Source organism: Triturus cristatus, chromosome 4_2 (assembly GCF_964204655.1).
Source record: "Triturus cristatus chromosome 4_2, aTriCri1.1, whole genome shotgun sequence".
Classification (NCBI taxonomy): Eukaryota; Metazoa; Chordata; class Amphibia; order Caudata; family Salamandridae; genus Triturus; species Triturus cristatus.
The window spans coordinates 470539713-470562169 of NC_140586.1; the positions used below are offsets into that span (position 1 = coordinate 470539713).

At 43.6% G+C, this 22457-nt stretch overlaps 1 protein-coding gene across 1 annotated transcript in view; it reads right to left on the reverse strand.

Moving 5' to 3' along the window:
* LOC146834565 (interferon-induced protein 44-like) overlaps positions 1-22457 on the reverse strand; it is a 519193-nt gene that overhangs the window by 167796 nt on the left and 328940 nt on the right. The window contains exon 5 of the mRNA XM_085601972.1: positions 18247-18399. Coding sequence (XP_085458098.1) covers positions 18247-18399 — 153 coding nt within the window. The remainder of the gene's footprint in view (positions 1-18246; positions 18400-22457) is intronic.

The window sequence follows — 22457 nt, forward strand, 5'->3', positions numbered from 1 at the left end:
AAATTCTATTTTCTAACTATAACGTCCTTTTTAACCTCTGTTTTTTTCAGTGAATTTCTAAGGTTTTTTTTAATGCTAATTCCTAACTATAATGTCCCTGTAACTTTGTCTTTTTTAGTGAATTTTTAAGGTTTTTAAATTCTATTAGTAACTATAACATCCCTGTAACATTTAGTTTTTTAAGTAAATTAATGCACAACTGAGAAAAACTATCTAAGTTACCTATTGATAGATATATAAAAACAATTACAATTTCAATTATATATAATGCTGTCATTTCTAAATACTTATATATATTTTAAAATCTTTTACCATAATATCACATAATTATCAACCTTATTAATTAATTTTGGTTGCTTACAAAGAAATGTCATTAACATACCAGAATATTGAGTTTGTTGGTAAAATCACTTTTTTTTCTTATTAATTAAATAGATGCAAAATTCTTAGGGTTTCTAAAATCTAAGCACAAGAATGGCATACCACTCTCATACAAAGCAATCATAAATGGCAACCTTCTGAACGTTGCATTACCTGATAATGCAAAAGTCAGTGATTAAAAACATTCCTTTCATATTTCATTCTTGTAATTGTATTTCTGAATGGTTACTGTCCGTTAGCCCTTTCACACCTTTTTAGAGGTAGCCCAAAATGCAAGCCTGTGTGTCAATAATTGTGACGTAATCACTATCATTGCAATAAAATTGCAAAAAAAAAAAACAGGATTTGGAAAACCTACTTTCCTTTATAAGTTTTATATTTTTAACACTATACCATACTTTTATGCTGAATCCTCACTAGGTAATCATATTTACCTTATAAAATAATTAACCTAAACCTCTCCAATTTAAAAAAATGAATACCTATCTCTTTAACACCCTTCCCCAATACACAGACCCTCCAGGATTTTGCGATTTGCAAAAAATTTGCAAAATCTGCCTGTGAAATTTTGAAAATGCAATTTTGTTCTGCAAACCACAGAGGAGAAAATCAAAACAGGAAACATAAGTGGTTTTAACCACATACAACCAAAAACTCGGGGAGGTAGAGGTTAAGGCTCCTCCTTACTGTAGTTTCATAAAATTCGAGTAGTTCGAAAAAAAACTAACCTATGTGGGAACTAAGATTCAACGAAAGTTCGTTGTAATCACCTTACTAGAAAAAAAGACTCTTTTTCTAGAGACCCCTCACCCACCAGGATTTTCCCTAGGTGACATGCTTCATCATTGGGGTTCCTCTCAATCCTCTACAGATTGAGGTGTGCTGCAACTTGCGAACTACTGTAAGATGTGAGTCCAGCCACTCACCTGAAATCCAGGTCAGTTCGCAGGGGTGATGACTGGTCCTCAACCCCCCCTGAACACCTCTCAGAGCTGCTGAGAGATACAGGAGCCCTGGCAGGTGGCCAAAGAGGGAAGGGGATTTGGGATGAGAGTCAAAGAAGATGTTACGCTTCACCGCCTGGGCAAATACAATAAGTCCCCCCTTTTAACTGTTTGAGAAGGTTTGGATTCTCTTTGTTGTGCTACTTGAACCTGACATAAGAAGACTTTTGGAGCATAAATGGCAATGATTTTATGTTCTGCAATAATCATAGTAGGTGTATAAGTACCTTTGTCAGGAGTAGGAAAATGCAATAGTGACAGTGTGTCTGCTTTCTGCTGTTCTTTTCCAGGTCTATATGTAATCACAAAATCAAATTTGCTGAAAAACAAAAGCCAACGAAGTTGACGTGGTGTTAGTGCTTTGACATTTTGAACTGCAAATTACGGTGATCAGTGTAAACTGTTATTGTGTGACGAGCTCCTAGCAAATGATGTCGCCACTCATGAAATGCAAGTTTGATGGCTAATAATTCACGCTCAGCCACTGTATAATTCTGCTCAGCAGGCAGGAGTTTTTTTTAGTAAAGTAGGCTACCGGATGCAAATGGCCTGATGTAGGATATCTCTGGGATAAGATACCGCCAACAGCAATTTGAGATGCATCAACCTCCACATAGAAAGGTTGCGATGGATCAGGATGATGTAACAGTGGAGCTTCTGTGAAGGCCTGCTTGAGTTTCTGAAATGATTCTTCTGCTGCTGGGGATCAATGAAATGTAACTCCCTTCTTGAGTAAGTGCATAATGGGTGACACAACTGTAGAAAACGGAGGAATAAAACGCCGATTAAACTTGGCGAAACCCAGAAAGAATACATAGCAATGCCGTTTGGAGAAATCACATAACCCAAAAATTCAATGCGGGTCGCGTGAAAAACACATTTCTCTAACTTAACGAATAGTTGATGTTCTCTTAGCCGCTGTAACACAGTGCGGACATGTTCTACATGTTCTTCGGTTGACGAGGAGAAAATAAGGATATCATCTATATAAACTATTACGAAGACATCCAGAAAGTCCTGCAGCACATCATTGATATAAAATTGAAATGCTGCAGGAGCATTACACAAACCGAAGGGCATTACTGTGTACTCAAAGAGACCGAACTTCGTCCTAAAAGCGGTCTTCCACTTACCTCCATCTTTGACCTAATCAGGTGATAAGCACCTTTCAGATCTAACTTGGTAAAGATGGTTGAATGACGTACCTGATCTAACTACGTATTTCTGAGTTGGGGCTGACGTGGAGTTCACAAAGTGCAAATTCGTCAAGAAAGATGCAATTTTGTTTTTATACATGAATGTTTTGTTATTCATATTGACATTGAATTTTTCAATATTAATATACCAAAGGAGCAGCACGACAGGACAAGAGCTTTGGGCTCCAGGATGTCACATCCGTCTCCTTACCGAGTTTGGCGCCACCAGGACTTCCAGGAGCCACCCAGCACCAATAGCTTTGGTACTGGAGCATATGCAGCAACCAAGGCTTGTTGGTGGTCCAGTCTCCAACAGCACAGAGCAAAACCTACCACTGAGGAACATCAGAATTTACCAGGTCAGCACCTAGAGTGTCTGTGCTGACCTGTTTGCCCTCCTCACCAGGTCACCAAGACACGAAGCGAACACAACCCGGCGCCTCAAAAACCCCTTCAACCGCACCCCACAGCCCATGTCCGAGGGAGGCAATAGTGCCAACGTGGGCCTGAGACCCTCAAGAGCTGAGCCCACCATTTGGTAGGAATAGGTATTTGAGAGATAAACTGGTCAGTTCCAGATCCATAAAGCAAATTACTTACTTACAGGAATCTCTGTCAGGGAAGATCCTGGTTTTAGGGAACCACAGGGGTGGTCACTGTCATGCATGCATGTGAGGGGACTACACAGATAATGTACAAAGGAACACAAATTTCTATCAGGGAAAAGACTAACTGCAGAACATCTAATGTAGTTTATTTGATTCTTTGCCTTCGCAGTCTAGTCTATGTGGGTGAAACAGAGCAAGAGTTCCACATTAGATACATTGAACATAAATCAACAATTCAAAACAAAAAACTCCAGGCTCTTATTATCCAACACTGCGTGGAATATGAACATATAGAGAGCAGTCTGAAATGGAAAATTCTGGAAAGAATCAAACCAATAAAAGGTAGTGATAGTACCCTATTAAGGAGAAAAAGGAAGGTCTACTAGATATTTATCCTGGGAACTCACAAGGAGGGTTTGAATAAGGTGAATTACAGGAAGAATGTGATCTATCTTCATAGTATTTTTAAGTTTGGGTATGTGGATGTTGTAATCGATTGCCTTTATTAGATTTGTTGCTCTAGAGCTCTGTGGAGATTTCTGGAGATATCATGCCGTGTCAGTAACGGGATTTGACATCAATATCTTGGATGCCTCTTTTAATTCTCTCTTCGCATTCGTAATGTCTCATTTTAATATCTCTTCTTTTATTTATTTCTTCTAGCTGAAAATTAGTTGTTTTGGCCACATAAAACATGAACATTTTTGTAGTTTTTAGTCAGAGGATTTGGGTTTTCTTTTGTCGTGTTGAACCTAGGATTCTTCATCGAGTTGTCTTTTTGCAGCAAGCCATTTGCGCATGAGTTGTATTATTTTTAGTACTAAGGTAGTTTGGTCTTCGGTAAGTGAATAATTATCAGGTGTATTTTAGTAAGTTGGTCGCTGCATTATTATCCATTTAGATCGGGGGGCGTATTTGGTACTTTTTTCATTTTATCACCACCCCTGATTATGGAATTAATGAACAAGTTACTTACCTTCGGTAACAAGGTATCCGGTAGAGACATAGTCTAGCCACAGATTCCTTAACTTCGAATATCCCCAGGCGTCAGACTGGTCCGGAAAATGTTGCGCAGCAGCACCTCTGCGTCTTCTATGGACGTGAAGTCAGCGGAGCCATATATGCCCCGCCCCTGCGCGCCGACATCAGTTTTCGTCAGAAGACTTTTCCGCGTCAGGACGCAAAGCCATCACCAAAAACTGGGAAAATATGGGAACAGTGTGCAGAAAAAAAAAAGAAAAAACAAGGTATTTTGAAAAAAAAACATCACCATAGAAAGACAGTGCCAGGCACCGTATATTGTAAACTGAGGGAGGGAAAAGAACAGAGCACCACTCTGGGAGGGACCCCTTCAATCGTTAAGTCCAAAACCTCCCCTGGAGCCCGAAGAAGATGCAGAGCATAGGCAGGATTGAACCCTTGGCCTGTGTGAGCCTGTGCCACCAGAGGCACAAGATTCACCATTTTGTAAACCATCACAGCAGCTGGCAGAAAGGCTGCAACCACAATATAGGACAGTGAAGGACAACCAGTCTAGAACCCAGGAGCAAAGACAAAGTACCATAAAGCGTCACCCAAAAGGAGACGTCAGATCCGAAAAATGGACCGCCGAATGCAGCATTGTCAGAGACTGCAACCGCTAGATTGCAGGGGAGGCAAGAGACCTCAAGCGGTTGAAGAAGATAGAAGGGAAGAATTAGACTCACATCGGACAACCCAGGGTAGGAGTTGTAAAGGACACATGGCACATGAGCATACCGTCCAATCACAAGAATGGGCAGAGAAGACCCGAAATAGAATGTAGCTTCGTGAGTCGGAGTGAAGAGAAGACGTCAACCCGCAGAGGAATAAAGCCACCTAAAGGGAGGCGAAGGCAAGAAGCCCAACCTAAAAAGATTGTCGCAGGATGGGGAGGGCGTTAAGGAACCTGTGGCTAGACTATATCTCTACCAGATACATTGTTACCAAAGGTAAGTAACTTGTTCATCTGATAGAGACGTCTAGCCGCAGATTCCTTACCTTAGAATAGATACCAAAGCCATACCCCTAGAAGAGGCGGGACTGCGACTGAACCCCACGAAGGTCCAGAGAGAACCCAGACGTCAATAACATGACCAAAAGAGTGTTGTTAACTAAAGGGCGAAACACAGTGGGGACAGAAGTGACAGCGCAGCCAACCACCAGACCCCTAAGCCCTGAAGAGAGCAGGGAATCAAGGGGAGGTGAGAGCACCACAGCCCATCCTGAATAACTCGAAAACCCCCACATGTAGCGTGGATGAGAGAAGGAAAACACCAAGCCTCAATGCTTGTGCCTGATTGAAAAAATGCCGACCTTCGAAAGAAGACCAAGAGGCATGAAGGATCCACGGTATCCAAGGTGTCAACAAGAAGCCAGAGCTAGCCCCAGCTAAATAACTTGAACAGCGTAAAACACTGTTAAACCTGCTCCCGTAAAGATACGAAGGCAGCAGGATACTGACCCATGCCCAGCACGGGCCGACATGGAAGAAAAACACACCCAGCAAAGGAACTGGCGTGAAAAGATAGCTCAGCACCTCGCAGAAAGTAGAACTGAACCTTATGGTGTGAAAGAACCGCAGGATGCGGCAGTCGACAAGCCAACCCAAAGGACTGGTTAAGTGGTATAGTAGAGAGAACGCATAGCGCCCTCATATGTACCACAGAGGAAGAGTACTGCGGAAACCCTTGCCAGTCAGACATGTGGAGAGCATTGAAAGGCCGCCCCTACACAGTCCGAAAGATGCTCATACGCGGCCAGGAGGAACACCAGGAAGCAAGACAGCACGAACAGCTGAGATGCGCCCAATAGCAAGAAGGCAACGGGCCGCACGAGCCATGAGGAAGAACATGACGCAGAAACAGCCTCAAGAAGATGCTGAAACCCCGCCAAGCCCAGGCACTAGGGTACGCTGAAAAGTAACCGCAGTTACACAGAAAGTGGAACTAGGCCAGGCTCAAGCAACGTCAGCCGGCAGTCCGGAAGAGAGAGAACAGTCCCCTTGCAGGACAATTTAGAAGAAAAGACGTGCCTAACAAGGGAGTACTTAGGACCAACTCATGGGTCCTAGACGCCAGGAAGAGCGGGGTTCAAGGAGAACTGTCTCCACGAGCCTGCCACATTTAAGAATGCTAGTGGAACGTAGAAATCCCTGCGCGAAACCAGCGGGGATGAGGAGAAAACTGTTAGTAATAAGCAATAAGGCCATACCAAACTACAACAGAGAGGTCCATGGCAACTCCCTACTTGGGAGAACAACCCAGAAGGGGCTGGCATCAAAAGACGGACCAGAGGACAAAAGCAAGATGCCAGGCTATGCGAGGTAGATACCACACAGCATAGACCTAGACCCGGAGTCCAAGCACTACAGACAACAGAGCGATGCGACCCTGCGGGACGCAGTAAAAGGAGGCATATGAGCTCCAGAGGGATACCCATAATGAAAACTCCACAGGAGCGTACGAAGGCAAAGGCAGACACCTGCCACCAGCCAATACCCCACATAGGGCAAGGGTCAACCCCTGGCAAGAAGGGGGTCCTCTTGGCAAAACAGACAGTCAGAGGACTTGAAACGAAAACAACCCAGCCATACGGCTATACAGAAAATACAGAGGCACCAACCTGCCTCTGATAAAAACTGGTCCATAAAGGAAGACCGCCACGAAGAAGAAACGTAAAGCAGTCAGTGGCACGGCAGAATTACGGTAGCCCTGACAGAAGCCTGAAGATCGCTGAGTCAGCGTGGGACCCAAAAAGGTCTATTCCATTAAACTGCATGTCTTGGAGGCTCTCCCGAATATTATCAGGGAAGAGACTGTTATGCATCCAGGCATGACGACGCAAAGCCACCGACCGTGCAAGAGCACGGCCCACAGAGTCTGTGGTATCCAGGGAGGAGCGTATTGTAAAATTAGCCATTACCTTGCCGTGAAGGACAAGACGAAGTAACTCAGGGCGCAATTCCTCCAGAAGGGAAGAGAGAAGTTTAGCCACGGAGTCCCAGAGTGCAGAGGACACACGTGCAAACACGCTTGTAGTGTTTAAAGCGTGGATGGCCGAGCTAGAAGAAGCAAAAATCTGTCTTCCACATGCATCCAGCCACCTGGATTCCCGGGTGGGAGGAAACAAGGGCAAAGTGGAGGAGTCCTGCAACCTAAAGGCCGCCTGAATTACCAGGCCCTGAGCGGCAGGGTGGAGGGAATGGCTAAGTGGATCCCCCGGGGTGGAACGTTGCCTCCCAGCAATGGCCCGATCAACCGGGGCTCCGGAAGAGGGCCGTTCACACGAGCCACGCAGGGCTTCTAATAAAGCACCCCCAAGGGGTAGCAAGGGCTCCACGGTAATGAGCTCGAGATGGAGCAGATCCATTAAGGGATCAGGGGTACCACAGGAGGCTGAAAGCCGAGGCTAGCAGCTGCCTGGCTGATATTCCGCGCATAGGCGGCCCCTAGCTCAGTAGTCACCCTAGGAGGGGACAAGAGGCCATCTGTGGGAGACGGTTAGAGGCTTATTCTCCCAGTTGCCATAAAGAGCGGGGCTGGGGAACGACTCAAAGGCCATGCCACACTAGGGACCTGCACCAGTGGCCTCCGACCAGGGGAAGCATCAGCAGCCTCCGAAAAGGCCGTAGCGGATACCGGATTTGCCCGACCCCGCTGAGGAGACAGAAACGAGGAATCACGAGGGAGGTCAACCCCAGGCATGGATGCCGGTGACGATGAACGGATGGACACCGGCGGCGAGGGATGCGTCTGCAGCGCCGTCGTTGACGGGCGCCGTGTCGGAGTCGACTGGAAATCGACGGCCTTCACGATGGACGCTACCTCGACGTCGACCAACGCTGGATGATGCGTTGCCCCAGACGTGGTATCAGGCTTAGAGCTTTGTGTGGGTTTGGACGTCGAGCCCGTCATTGGGTCCGGCGTGGTGCCCGGCTCTGAGCCTGACATCGCCGACGCCGCTCCCGCCGTCCACGCAGGAAGCCGCCCAGGGCTATGTGCTGACTCGCGGAGTGTGCTAGAGCAACCAGGACGGTTTGGGCCACGGCCCAACGTCGTCGCCTCGGCTCTGGAGTCGGTGCACACAACCCTGGTCAGGGAAGGATGCGCCGACGAGGGCCCGGCCGGAGTACCTGCCACCTCTGTGGGGTCCGAAGGCTCGCCAGGGGGAGAGGGGGACTCAAAGTAGGCCTGAAGAGCCCGGGAGTAGGCCTCCATTTGGGCACGCGTCGCTCCGACTCCTGGAAAAGGAGGGTATGGAGGAGGTGACCTCCGGGCGCCCGTAGCTGACCCCTTACGAGAGGAATGGGCGCCAGCAGCACGCCTACGAGAGGTGGACCTCAGTGGACGCTTGTGGCTCCGCTTACCTTTTTTAGGGTGCCGGTCGCGGGAGCGGCCCCGGGAACGAGCTCCCTCTGGAGAGGGAGAGCGGCAACGAGAAGAAGCTGGGCCAGACAGCCGTGCCGCCAACAACTTCATACGGCGTTTCCATAGGGACTTTGGCTTCATCTGTTGACAGTCACTGCATTGTTTGGAATTGTGGTGCACACCAAGGCACCACATGCAAATAAGGTGCAGGTCAGTGACCGACATCTGACGCGCACAGGCCTCACAGGCTTTGAACCCGGAGGGCATTGCACACTGTTCCGGTATGACACCAACAGTGCCGAGAAGGCCCAAAACAAGGCCAGGAACTGCTGGTTTCCAGGGTCCGCATCGTGACGGTTAAAAGAAGAAAACTGATGTCTGCGCACCGGGCCGGGGCATATATGGCTCCGCTGACGTCACATCCATGTACGACCTCAGGGCGGCGCCGTATGGCGCCGCCCCCTGGCGCGCAGAGGTGCTGCTGCGCAAAATTTTCCGGACCAGTCTGACGCCTGGGGTTATTCTAAGTTAAGGAATCTGCGGCTAGACGTCTCTATCAGATATGCAATTAATATGTTGACCTCTCTATGGGAGTTTGTGGGCTACATATATGTATTTGTTGATCCCATTTTCCTAGAGTAGCAGTTTGAGCTTCCACTCTTTGTGTCATTGCACTGCCATTATAATATGGCTGCTAAGGAACTCTCACAGCAGATGTTGTTTCTCTTCCCCTGGACCTTGAGAAAACAAGGTCGGCGACCATCTCTACTATTTAGCTCCTTTAGGTAAGTACTCAAGGATATTGCATTGGTGTGACTTAGGTACACTGTGAGGATATTACACATATTTAAACATTGAAGGAGCAATTGGTGTACTCATTAATGCTGGATAGTGACAGCCATGGCGGATTTAATTTATGGGTGGACCTACACCTTTCCCTGTTGTAGTGTTACCTTGATATAGGAGGGTGAATTTTGCTATTTAGCCACATTTGGAAAGTTTTCTAAATACGCGACTAGAATTTTTTTTAGTAATGGGTATCTACTAAACATGGTTTGTTGTTGCTAGATGCTTAAGGGGACCATCAAGATACAATGGGCACAGTCTTTTGGCTACATGTTGGCAGTTTCAGATGGGAGATGTATTAAAAATTATTGTATTTACCCTCATTGGTCTCCTTCCTTATAGAGTTTACAACTGATCTAGTGCACCTATTACTGAGGATCATTATTTGGCTGTCTGGCTGAGCTTCCTAATTGTGCATGGCAACATTTGTACTTTCCCTGGCAATTTAATATGGATATCAAGACTACAATATAGAGGTATCATTACTTTTCAAAGTTTTCCTACAAGCAAGGTAGTATGCTTTTGCTTTCGTATTTGTGTTGTTTGTTGCTTGATTTCCCTTATCCTATTTCAGAGATTATGGGTAGCTTCTGACAGAAGATTTGACTTGCAGTGATCAACCCAATACCTGTAAGGGTGTTTCTTGCACATTCAAGGTATGAAGTGTTTCATGGGGAGAGGAGTTGGCCTAACGTCTAGGGCGGACGACCTCGAATCTGGGGAACTGGGTTGGAGTCACGGCAATGACGCTGACCATGCTGTGATTCTGGGCATATCACTTAATCTCACCATGCCTAACAAAAATGAATGTGTTCTCATGTAATGCAACTGGTGCCATGTAAAGCGCTCTGATAGCCGATTCAGGTAAAGTATGCACTATAAAAAACTGTATAAAATAAAAAATAAATAAAAATAAATGGTTTTTGAGCCTCTGCATGTTAAGTTAGCCTTTGGCATAAGAATGCACCATGATGAAGTTGAGCTACCTACAGTAAGACAAGGGGATACACCGGTGACGGGTAACACATGGGTGATTTAGGTTTATGTTTATCGTGAAGGTTTCTTAGGACGCACGTGGTGGTATTTGTTTGGGTACACATATGTAACATTAATTTGGTAAATTCACTTTACATATAATATTTTTGCGCCTTTTTCTTTCTACATTTTTCCTATGTTCATTTTATCTTTTAGATGTGCCACCACCTTTTCTAAGTTTTCCCATATTTTTAGCAAAGTGAGTAATCATGTTGTGCTCTGAGGAAGGTGTACGGCTGGTCAGTTGTGTCACACCGAAATGCACACCTGCATCATACAAGAGGGCTAATAGCCACAAAACATCAGATAGGATATGTAACAGTTTTTATTAATTACGATGTTGGAAAGATCGATAAAAAAACAAGCTTACTGTCTATATTGTTTGCGCAATGATATGTATTTCTGGGCATTGAATATAGAAGAACCATGTATGAGAAAGCCTATGCATGTTCTAAACTTGAAAGACATTTTACAACTGTTAGACCCCAATGACTTTAAGAGTTTTAATTTAAACTGATTGAACTAGGAGTGAGTAATGTATTATTGGGACTGTCAGATTGTGCAGGGATTTTTTTAGTTTGGGTGGTCAGGAAAGGATAGACATGCATTTTGGTTTTATTCAAATGTGTATAGATTTAATACGAATTGAGGGTAAAATAGATAAGGCATTTGATACAAAGGTTATATAATATATTTAAAGAAAGGTTAACTTAATAACATATGCAAACTTCTATAAACCTACAGTGGCTCTGTATTAGTTACTGTTGTGATTATTTTAAAATAGACAAGGAATTTGTGATTAGCACATGTAAGTAAGAAGGGGTAGGTGGTTTTCTCTGGTTTAGTTCAGACCACATTTCCTAAAACTAGTATGGTACCACCAACAAATTAATTATACTGCTACTAAAATCTGATCTGTTATCACCCTTTGTATGTCCTCCTTTTAGTGACCCTCAAAATCTGACATTCATTACAATGTATTTCAATGTGGTACTTGCCCCTGAGTCCTGTAATGGCTACCACATCAAGCTGTCCGTGTGGTGACCAGCCAATCAAGGGGGGTGGTGCATTTGGGACCTCCCCCCCCCCACATGCCCCTTGGGGTCAGAGTGTGTTCAACATGCCCCCATACATATATTTTTTTAATTAATTTTTACGACTCGAGGACCATGTCCTTGAGTCCTGTAATGGCACAGTATACTGTACAAAATGTGGCCAGCCAATCGAAATTGACTAGTCCCCTTTAAACTGTCCAATAAGAGCATGTCTGGGGCTGTATTATAGAAAGTGCCCCAGGGACGCAATGGGCATGTGTGCCTGCTTTGTCCATCATTTCCTTTGTTTTTTGCTTTGTTCGCCATAAGTTGGCAGGGTATGCTCAGACGTGAGTCCCTTGCTCACTTTGCCACTGGATTCAAGCAAGCCTGGTTGAAGACGGATGAAATGCCAGAAACCGGTCCTAGGAAGCTTGTTTCCGGTCCAGGAAAGACATGGCTTGGCAGTTTGGGCTGGACTGTTCCCATGAGGCACAGGGTCAGACAGATTTGCATATGGCCATGTCTGAACTGGGGTGGCAGAGTGGGTTAAAGAATGGTGATGGATTAAACCCAGATCAGTTGACTGGGGGTGAGTGCTTGCAATGTTCAACACTCCGTCCATCATTTCCTTTGGTTTTTGCTTTGTTCGCCATAAGTTGGCAGGGTATGCTCAGACGTGAGTCCCTTGCTCACTTTGCCACTGGATTCAAGCAAGCCTGGCTGAAGACGGCTGAAATGCCAGAAACCGGTCCTAGGAAGCTTGTTTCCGGTCCAGTAAAGACATGGCTTGGCAGTTTGGGCTGGACTGTTCCCATGAGGCACAGGGTCAGACTGATTTGCATATGGCCATGTCTGAACTGGGGTGGCAGAGTGGGCTAAAGAATGGTGATGGATTAAACCCAGATCAGTTGACTGGGGGTGAGTGCTTGCAATGTTCAACACTCCGTCCATCATTTCCTTTGGTTTTTGCTTTGTTCGCCATAAGTTGGCAGGGTATGCTCAGACGTGAGTCCCTTGCTCACTTTGCCACTGGATTCAAGCAAGCCTGGCTGAAGACGTCTGAAATGCCAGAAACCGGTCCGAGGAAGCTTGTTTCCGGTCCAGGAAAGACATGGCTTGGCAGTTTGGGCTGGACTGTTCCCATGAGGCACAGGGTCAGACTGATTTGCATATGGCCATGTCTGAACTGGGGTGGCAGAGTGGGCTAAAGAATGGTGATTGATTAAACCCAGATCAGTTGACTGGGGGTGAGTGCTTGCAATGTTCAACACTCCGTCCATCATTTCCTTTGGTTTTTGCTTTGTTCGCCATAAGTTGGCAGGGTATGCTCAGACGTGAGTCCCTTGCTCACTTTGCCACTGGATTCAAGCAAGCCTGGCTGAAGACGGCTGAAATGCCAGAAACCGGTCCTAGGAAGCTTATTTCCGGTCCAGGAAAGACATGGCTTGGCAGTTTGGGCTGGACTGTTCCCATGAGGCACAGGGTCAGACTGATTTGCATATGGCCATGTCTGAACTGGGGTGGCAGAGTGGGCTAAAGAATGGTGATGGATTAAACCCAGATCAGTTGACTGGGGGTGAGTGCTTGCAATGTTCAACACTCCGTCCATCATTTCCTTTGGTTTTTGCTTTGTTCGCCATAAGTTGGCAGGGTATGCTCAGACGTGAGTCCCTTGCTCACTTTGCCACTGGATTCAAGCAAGCCTGGCTGAAGACGGCTGAAATGCCAGAAACCGGTCCTAGGAAGCTCGTTTCCGGTCCAGGAAAGACATGGCTTGGCAGTTTGGGCTGGACTGTTCCCATGAGGCACAGGGTCAGACTGATTTGCATATGGCCATGTCTGAACTGGGGTGGCAGAGTGGGCTAAAGAATGGTGATGGATTAAACCCAGATCAGTTGACTGGGGGTGAGTGCTTGCAATGTTCAACACTCCGTCCATCATCTCCTTTGGTTTTTCCTTTGTTCGCCATATGTTGGCAGGGTATGCTCAGACGTGAGTCCCTTGCTCACTTTGCCACTGGATTCAAGCAAGCCTGGCTGAAGACGGCTGAAATGCCAGAAACCGGTCCTAGGAAGCTTGTTTCCGGTCCAGGAAAGACATGGCTTAGCAGTTTGGGCTGGACTGTTCCCATGAGGCACAGGGTCAGACTGATTTGCATATGGCCATGTCTGAACTGGGGTGGCAGAGTGGGCTAAAGAATGGTGATGGATTAAACCCAGATCAGTTGACTGGGGGTGAGTGCTTGCAATGTTCAACACTCCGTCCATCATTTCCTTTGGTTTTTGCTTTGCCTGCTTTGTGTGCCTTCGGTATTATGGAAGGTGCCGCAGACGTTTGCGGGGTCCCTTCTGTAATAAAGATACCACTGGTGCACATGTAGCACCAGCACTAGCTCAAGAGGGCGTTCCATCATTTGCTTGGGAGCATGGCCTCATGCAAATGAGATAATCTTTTTACCTCAACATCCGAGCCAGATTATAGACGTGGGCGCAAAGGCAAAGAAACTGTCAGCACGTGCACTGAAAGTGTATCACAAAAAGGTGGCACACTGTCAGTGCACCCCCATGGTAGCCCTCTGGGGGGAGTGATAAGGGTCCTAAGGACCCCCCAGACATCCCCTTGCAGGCGGGTGCAGTCGCTCACTGCACCCACCTGCAAGGGGATCTCTAATCCCTCTTACAAGTGCAGACAGGTAGCCGGCTGCACAGAGAAACACAGAGGAGCTTTAAAGCAGCCACTCCGTATTTCACTTGAATGCACTGCTCCCAGGGCAGCAAGAGTTTGTGACTGACCTGAGTGTAATGCATTCTTCATAATACGGCGCACTTTCCCTGTTTGCACATGGCACACACATTTAAAGTTGCACTGTGCCACAAACAGGAAGAGTGCGCCTTATCTGTAATAGGGCCCCTGGACACCACACTTTAGATGTACCTATAGTCCCTTCATGGCCACCCTGCACACCTATTTAAATGCAAATTTCTCAAAAATGGCTGAATGGATTTACACCAAATAACAAAAAGTATGCTTTTTGAGTAAAGTTTTAACTTTCTGTCAATTTTGGTGTAATTCCGCTCAGTATTTTTTTTTTGTATTGCTTCTCAAAATGTCCTATAGTAATTAACATGAAAATGAATGGTTTGGAACCCTCCTCCCCACCTTATTATTGGCCCCTACTTGACAGATCGACCCAAAACATTCTAGGAAGGAGCTGAAGAGGATCAATTTTCTTTAGGAATGTATCATGAAGGTTAATCAATCAAAGCCAAAGTTATTAGCAAAACTAAAAAGCTTTCCTGAAAACTCTGACTTGAATATAATGACACAGTGTTAATATTCACAACATTTTGGTCCTCGATATTTAGGCCTCAATATTTAGCCCTTTAATATTTTGTAGTTGATATTCTGGTGGAATACCTCAGTTAGCAAAGCAGATGGGCAGTGACAATGTTCCAGATTCAATTAATACATGTAAACAAAGCACAACACTATTAGAAATAATGTGGCTATTTAAGTACTCTTCTTCTTAAAAAAAAACAGTGAATAATTGTCCTGGTGAGAGCCATTTCCTGCCCTCAGAAGATATCACATTGTTGTTCACAGAAATGGAAGGAGGAAAATATTACTGTAACTCATGAAAGCTATTCAGGGTATTACAGTGCAGAGAAAGAATATGATTTTCACTCATGGGTATCAAAATCAAGATGGCAATACAAACATGCCAACATTGAAATATAAACATGTCATTTGTATCAGAGTACCAACATATTACCTCTACTAATGCCTGAATTGCCAGAGATAACCATGGCATCAATTTGAGCCTCAAAGGAAAGAATCAAGGATGAAGATAGTCTTTTGTTTGTTTTTGGAGAAGCACCAGCTGTGGTCAAGAATCACCTCATTAGCTCAGGAAGTGTGGTGGTGGGGTAGGGGTGACAGTGAAAAACACTACCTTCATGACCTTTAGAAGCACGCTGCTATGTATTCAAAAGGACACGGTGAGAGTCAATAAGGTTGAGTATTCAAGGTGGCTGAGTGAGTGGGAAGTGAAGCACGTATCTAGAGAAACATAGCACTGGCTTCACCAAGAAGGGTGAAAAACTAAAGTCTGTGACTGAAGTAAGTGTTATCATGCACTGCATTTTTCATAATGTGTTGCGGCGAACTGAGTGCTGTGATGTGAGGCAGTGTGCTCCCACTCTCTCTTTGTTTGAAAAGGCTCCTTTGAACTAATGAGCTGACGAGCTCTGGCTGATGTACCTGTGCCCAGTGAGTGGTACAGAGACCTGAGAAGAGTTTGGGCAGAATTTCCAGAACCCTCAAAAGAATGTGTATGCTCTCTATTGAAGAAGGATAACTATCCTGAAACACATGTCTAGAGATTCACAAAACTGGCTGCACCAAGAAGGGTGAAAAACTAAATACTGTCACTGAGGTAAGTGCTAACATGCCCTGCATTTACCATGATGCACTGGCGTGAACTGAGTGCTGGGATGTGAGGCAGTGTGCTCCCATTCTCTTTTTGTTTGGGAAGTGGAAGATGTCAAGGGTTTTATTTGTCAATTTTATTCAAGAGAAAATTCTGGATTTTAATATGCCAATCTCTTGATGTGGAATGTAGAGGAGGTCACATGGGAAATGAGTCCTGTTTTTGTTTCCAAATACAAACCTCCTTGAGGGTTACTTCTGTATACACAGGGTGTGTGAAAGCAGTACAGAATTAATGCAAGTGTGCAGGGCTTTTAAACATGATCAGAGCTATGATTTTAAGGTCAAAGTGGATTGGAATGTAGCAGAGGATAAATATCTATTGGCTCTCAGTAGTCAGTATTGTCCCTTTGAGCTAATGGACAGGAGGGCAGGATGTGAGCTGGCTTTGGAGAAAGGTCTGGGGTGGATTGATTATGAGGGAGACAGTCCGAGGCAAAGTGATAGAAATGGAAGACAGAAGAGATCTGGAGTGTGCTAGGTTTTTTGTGGGGGTGTGGACTGACTGGAAAAGTCCAGAACAGCCGCGGTCTGTGCAGGTAACTGCAGTGAGGCGGTGGGGCCGGGTAAGGGGTGATTCCGAGGGAGGATGCTGAGGGAAAATAAAATAAATAATTAATTTTTCCTTGGCATCGTCCCTCGAAATCCCCCCTTACACGGCCCCACCGCCCACCGCTGCTACCTGCACGGACCACGGCTGGTCAAGAAGAGGAGAAGTAATTTGGGAACTAGTTGGCTTAAAAACCTGAATGGATCATCAGCCCGGACAAGGAGGTAAATGGAGGATAAGAAATTGTTCTGTAAAAGAGAGTCTTTCGCACTGAATATTCTTTTGACTGGAGGAGTTAATAACAGTGACCAGAACAAGACACAGAGCACCATTAATACAGCTGGCACAGAAGGAAATAGGACTTTGTGACTTTAACAGGTGCTGAGCTGTAGACTTGGGAAGGGGACCTTGCCGGAGATTTCAGGAAAACCTGTGAAATAACTGAATCAATCAAAAAGCTTTATTCGACCATGATAATGACAGTCATAAAACCACAGAAAATATACAATTAGAATGAGATTTAAATTATTAAAATTCATAGATTAAAACAGCGCTAAAGTTGCAAGATCGCAAAACATTAAAATTTACACTTTATAAAGTAGGTACACATATCAGATCCCACTTCCCCTTGTTAAAAGTGGCCTACATTTCCTAACATATCATACATTTCCTTTGCTGAATGCATGAGATAATGCATTTACTATGACCACAAAGAAAAGCTAAGATGCAGTCTAATTAAAGAGCAGACACGTGTTGGAGTGGTAGCCAACCAGAATGGATAGCTCCCATAGCAGCCACAGACAACTATGGATTCTGATAGCTGAGGCCTCATTCAGATACAAGAATAATACTGATCATAACATTCATGATTAAAATAAGCAGCTGTCATACAATTTTCTGGCATTACACTGAAAATCTTATTTTAGGATTGAATTGAACAGTGATTGACATGATAGGAAGATTGACAACATGTAAATGATATGTACCATATTCTAAGTAATGCCTAACTTTCCTCTCCAGCAATAACCTGAGTTATTCAAAATTGTTATGGTAAGATGCCGCAATTATTTATTATCTTTTTATCACTCAGTAGTTTACCCTGAAGCAAGCTGTTGTATCATTACCTGCCATCACACTATTTAAACTTTCGGTAAATGAGTCAATTTGATAGCTCCTCAGTCTACCAATATGGTTTCGTACAACTGCCCTGGATTTTCAGGTAATCATTCCACATGTCGATACCTGGGTCCCCGGTAACTCAAAAGATGTGCAATTTTAGAGTTTCCAAATGTAATCCAGAAATTCCCTTGAGAAATTAGCAATTATCAGGGAATTTACAACTCTAGGGGCAAATCACCAGTATTTCCTTATTCTTACCTGACATTTCAACAGCCAAAATTTTCTAATTTAAGTAAACAGACATATATATATATATATATATATATATATATATATATATATATATATATATATATAGTTACAGTGGCGGCTGCTGTTAGAAGCCCCATCAGAACTAAAAGGGGGCTTAAAAAAGGCAACCCTGTGGTATCATACAGATCTAAAATGTTACATCTCGGTCCTACTACAGCTCTTGTGCGAGGTACCAACCACTATTACGACTATAACTAATTAGCCAGCAATTATATTTTCGGCTTTGAACAATAAATATTATACACACATTGTAACATGCACGAGAAAATTGTGAAATATCTACCTGATACCTATCAGGAACATGACCATCAAGTATTTTTGGAATGTCCTCAACGTCCAGTCCGGTTCCACTTTTCTCTTCCAGACCCATGGAATCACACAAAATAAGGGACAGTGACTTGCCACATTTTGCATCCTTAATAGCATATGTTCTGTACTATAAAGAAGCAGAACAGACATAACGTAATGTATAAAAGGTTGTTATAAAAGCAGATTATTTGAAAAGTTACGTTAAAAAAAAGTGAAGCACACATCAACCATTACAATGCGCATAAAAATAATCATATCAGACCAGCTGTGCTGCTCAAAGTTGTCAAGTATAATATACTCACCATAGTTAGAAAAGTGGATTAACAACTACCAGAACCAAACTTAGGACCTGATTTGCGGTTTGATGGACGAAGTAGTGTCCATCCGGAGGTTACTCCGCGGGCCAAAATTTAAGATGTCCCCTGGCCTCGCAGACATGTCTGTACATTGAAATTAACTGCCATCATGGAGGTTCCCTTTGATGTAGTAAACATTTCACCAAACTTAAGGACTTTTTTTTATTTTTCAAAAACAATCTCCCAAAGCAGGAGCTTGCTTCTAAAAAATTAAAAACAAATGGCCCCCACCACTTTCTGGTTTGTCTTCGGGTGTAGGGGTCATATTTTTCCTGTCCTTTACTGCCAGATTTTTCTGGTCAGTGAAAGACAGGAAAAAAAAGTCATTACACTATTCACCCTAAAAAGAGTGGACCTTCCTCTGGGCCGTCAGGGGAAGTATTCTTTTGACGGAACCAGCAGTGTCTTCATTGATAGAATACTAGAAGCTTACCCATCTCTAAATGAGGCGTGTTTGCAACAGAGCACCATGTCCGCCAAACTCTAAATCAGGCAGTTACTACTGTGAGTAATATGCACTTAATGGTGCCAGGAGATATCACGATTGGGAGGCGCTCCTGGGAAAGGGAGAAAAGATGAAGAAAGAAGCATGTGCAAGAGAGAAGAGGGAAGGAAGCAAACATTGGCAATGCAAATATGTCTGGCTTATAAATTATAACGCCTCTTCTATCACTGAGAGTATAGATTGTTAGCAACTCATTCTGCATGTTAGCTGCCGCCGTCCTTTTCATATATGAATCCATTGATCCACCCTTTAACTCATTCTTTCATTTACCCACTCACCCATTCACATAAAAGACACAAAAGCTCAACAAGCACAGCCAAGATCAATTAAAATAATACAATTAGGAAAACAACATTGCCACCTAAATGTTGGGTGGCATGTTCTCGCATTTATAAAATAAGTATAAATGTAATTATGACAGTATTCTGCCAATTGGAGTCATATTATGCATAGTATTTCATTGTTTTAAAGTTCCAACATGGACACCAGGTTTAGGTGGCATCTTGGACTAGCAAACCAATGATATATTATACATAATATCATCGAAGATGGCCTGATAGTAAAGAACACACTGGGCATCATCTTAGAATATTGTGGCGCACAGTGCATCATTGGTGTACGAATCCAAGAGGACTGATCTGTTGTTTTCAAAAGTTGCAGCCATTGTAAAACGGTAAACCATGGACAAAATCATTCCAAGACAGCCAAACTCTTTAGAAACAGTGGATGCATGTGATGCAGAGCACTGCAGATGTAATGAGTGGAAAGGGAGTTGCCTGGTTGTTCTATCAGAGTAGCAGCTGGGGTTTCTAAAAAGAAATCAGACAAAACTAAGAAAAGGAAAGAAATGAAAGGAGTTTTATTGAATGAGCAAAATGAAAACCAAGGGACTGGGCCATTAGCTCTGGCACTGAAGCAGAATAATTTGTAGAAATATATGCCAATTTGATCCGGTGAAATAGCGTCACTCCTAGGGCAATAAAGCCATTGGCTGAAGCTGAATGCCCCATTACCCATGCTAATTGCTGTCGTGGGGGTAAGGAAAATTCTTAAAAGTATGAATATCTAAGTATGTATTTTTTTGTTATTGTGTTAATATACGAGCAGGACAGACAGCTAAAACTGTTGTAAGGTCATACACAGCTAACTACCACTCATAAAATAAGATAGATAGATAATTTTGATTGCACAATTAATTCAAGTAATTGCAATCGAACTGGGTTAAAAACAATGCCAAGTGCATAATTTCCAATATCAAAATGAGCTATAACAGTATAACATCCTGTTGATCTATAAAGAAGAGTTTTTGTCTTTTTTGTTCCTTTTTTTTTAATGCAGACATCACACTGACAGCTGTAGAAACATCGAGGTTAACACAATTTGAACAGCATTGAGCGTTACGATTCTATAGAACTCTCATTCTCCAGCGTGGCTTTTTACAGCACATAAAATAAAAAATATGTACAAAATTACAATTGGCAAACATTATATCAGGGCGGAACAAGAATGCTCACAGTGCAAATCTTCTGCCCCACAGAGGTTTATCAACATTAAAAAACCCATGTCAATGTTGGAAGTCTTTGAGCTTCCATATATTAAAAAAACTTCCTTTATGCTTTAACACAGTGTAATAACATTTCACCAGGTGCCTTTAATATATGGTTTTCACAATAAATAAGCCACATCTACAGACTTTGTCATAACATTTGATAGTCACATAAGACGACGGCATCTGACATAACTTTCCCCAATTAACAATTCAAGCTTATAGAAATTGGATTGTCACCATGACCAAGAGTTCCCAACAAGGCAACAATCAAGCATGTAGTCATAAAATTAAAAAAATTACAAAATTACAATTGGGCAAACAATATACAACTCCTACCTAAGAGTGGTTTGCAAGGATTATCACAGCACGGTATACAACCTTTACAACGCAACTTTTACAACGCACTACACTTACAACGCATTTTTTACAACGCAACATCCACTACAACGCATGCTATTACAACGCAGGACACTACAACGCATTTTTAAAAACTACCTTTACAACGCATTCCATTACATCGCATACTACCTTTACAACGCATACCATTACAACGCATAATATTACATTAAAACCCCTACACTATCCAACACTTACCCTACTGTTGCACCCCCTGGAGTTAGAATAGTAATTTTTACCCCTATACTATCCAACACTTACCCTACTGTTGCACCCCCTGGAGTTAGAATAGTAATTTTTACCCCTATACTATCCAACACTTACCCTACTGTTGCACCCCCTGGAGTTAGAATAGTAATTTTTACCCCTATACTATCCAACACTTACCCTACTGCTGCACCCCCTGGAGTTAGAATAGTAATTGTTACCCCTATACTATCCAACACTTACCCTACTGTTGCACCCCCTGGAGTTAGAATAGTAATTTTTACCCCTATACTATCCAACACTTGCCCTACTGTTGCACCCCCTGGAGTTAGAATAGTAATTTTTACCCCTATACTATCCAACACTTGCCCTACTGTTGCACCCCCTGGAGTTAGAATAGTAATTTTTACCCCTATACTATCCAACACTTGCCCTACTGTTGCACCCCCTGGAGTTAGAATAGTAATTTTTACCCCTATACTACCCAACACTTACTCTACTGTTGCACCCCCTGGAGTTAGAATAGTCATTTTTACCCCTATACTATCCAACACTTGCCCTACTGTTGCACCCCCTGGAGTTAGAATAGTAATTTTTACCCCTATACTATCCAACACTTACCCTACTGTTGCACCCCCTGGAGTTAGAATAGTAATTTTTACCCCTATACTATCCAACACTTGCCCTACTGTTGCACCCCCTGGAGTTAGAATTGTAATTTTTACCCCTATACTATCCAACACTTACCCTACTGTTGCACCCCCTGGAGTAAGAATAGTAATTTTTACCCCTATACTATCCAATACTTACCTTAAATGCAATGTAATATTATGCGTTGTAATGGTATGCGTTGTAAAGGTAGTATGCGATATAGTGGAATGCGTTGTAGTTTTTAAAAATGCGTTGTAGTGTCCTGCGTTGTAATGGAATGCGTTGTAGTGGATGTTGCGTTGTAAAAAAAATGCGTTGTAAGTGCATGCGTTGTAAAAGTGTGCGTTGTAACGACATACATCCCTCCCAGCACACATTACTATCATAATTTTTTTAGATTCAGTATAACTAAATGCATTTATTTGTATTGATTTATTTGTAGAGCAAGGCTGACATGGGAGGGCATCATGGCACTACGACAAAGACAAGCTAGTAGAGAATATGGTAAGGGATGACGACCT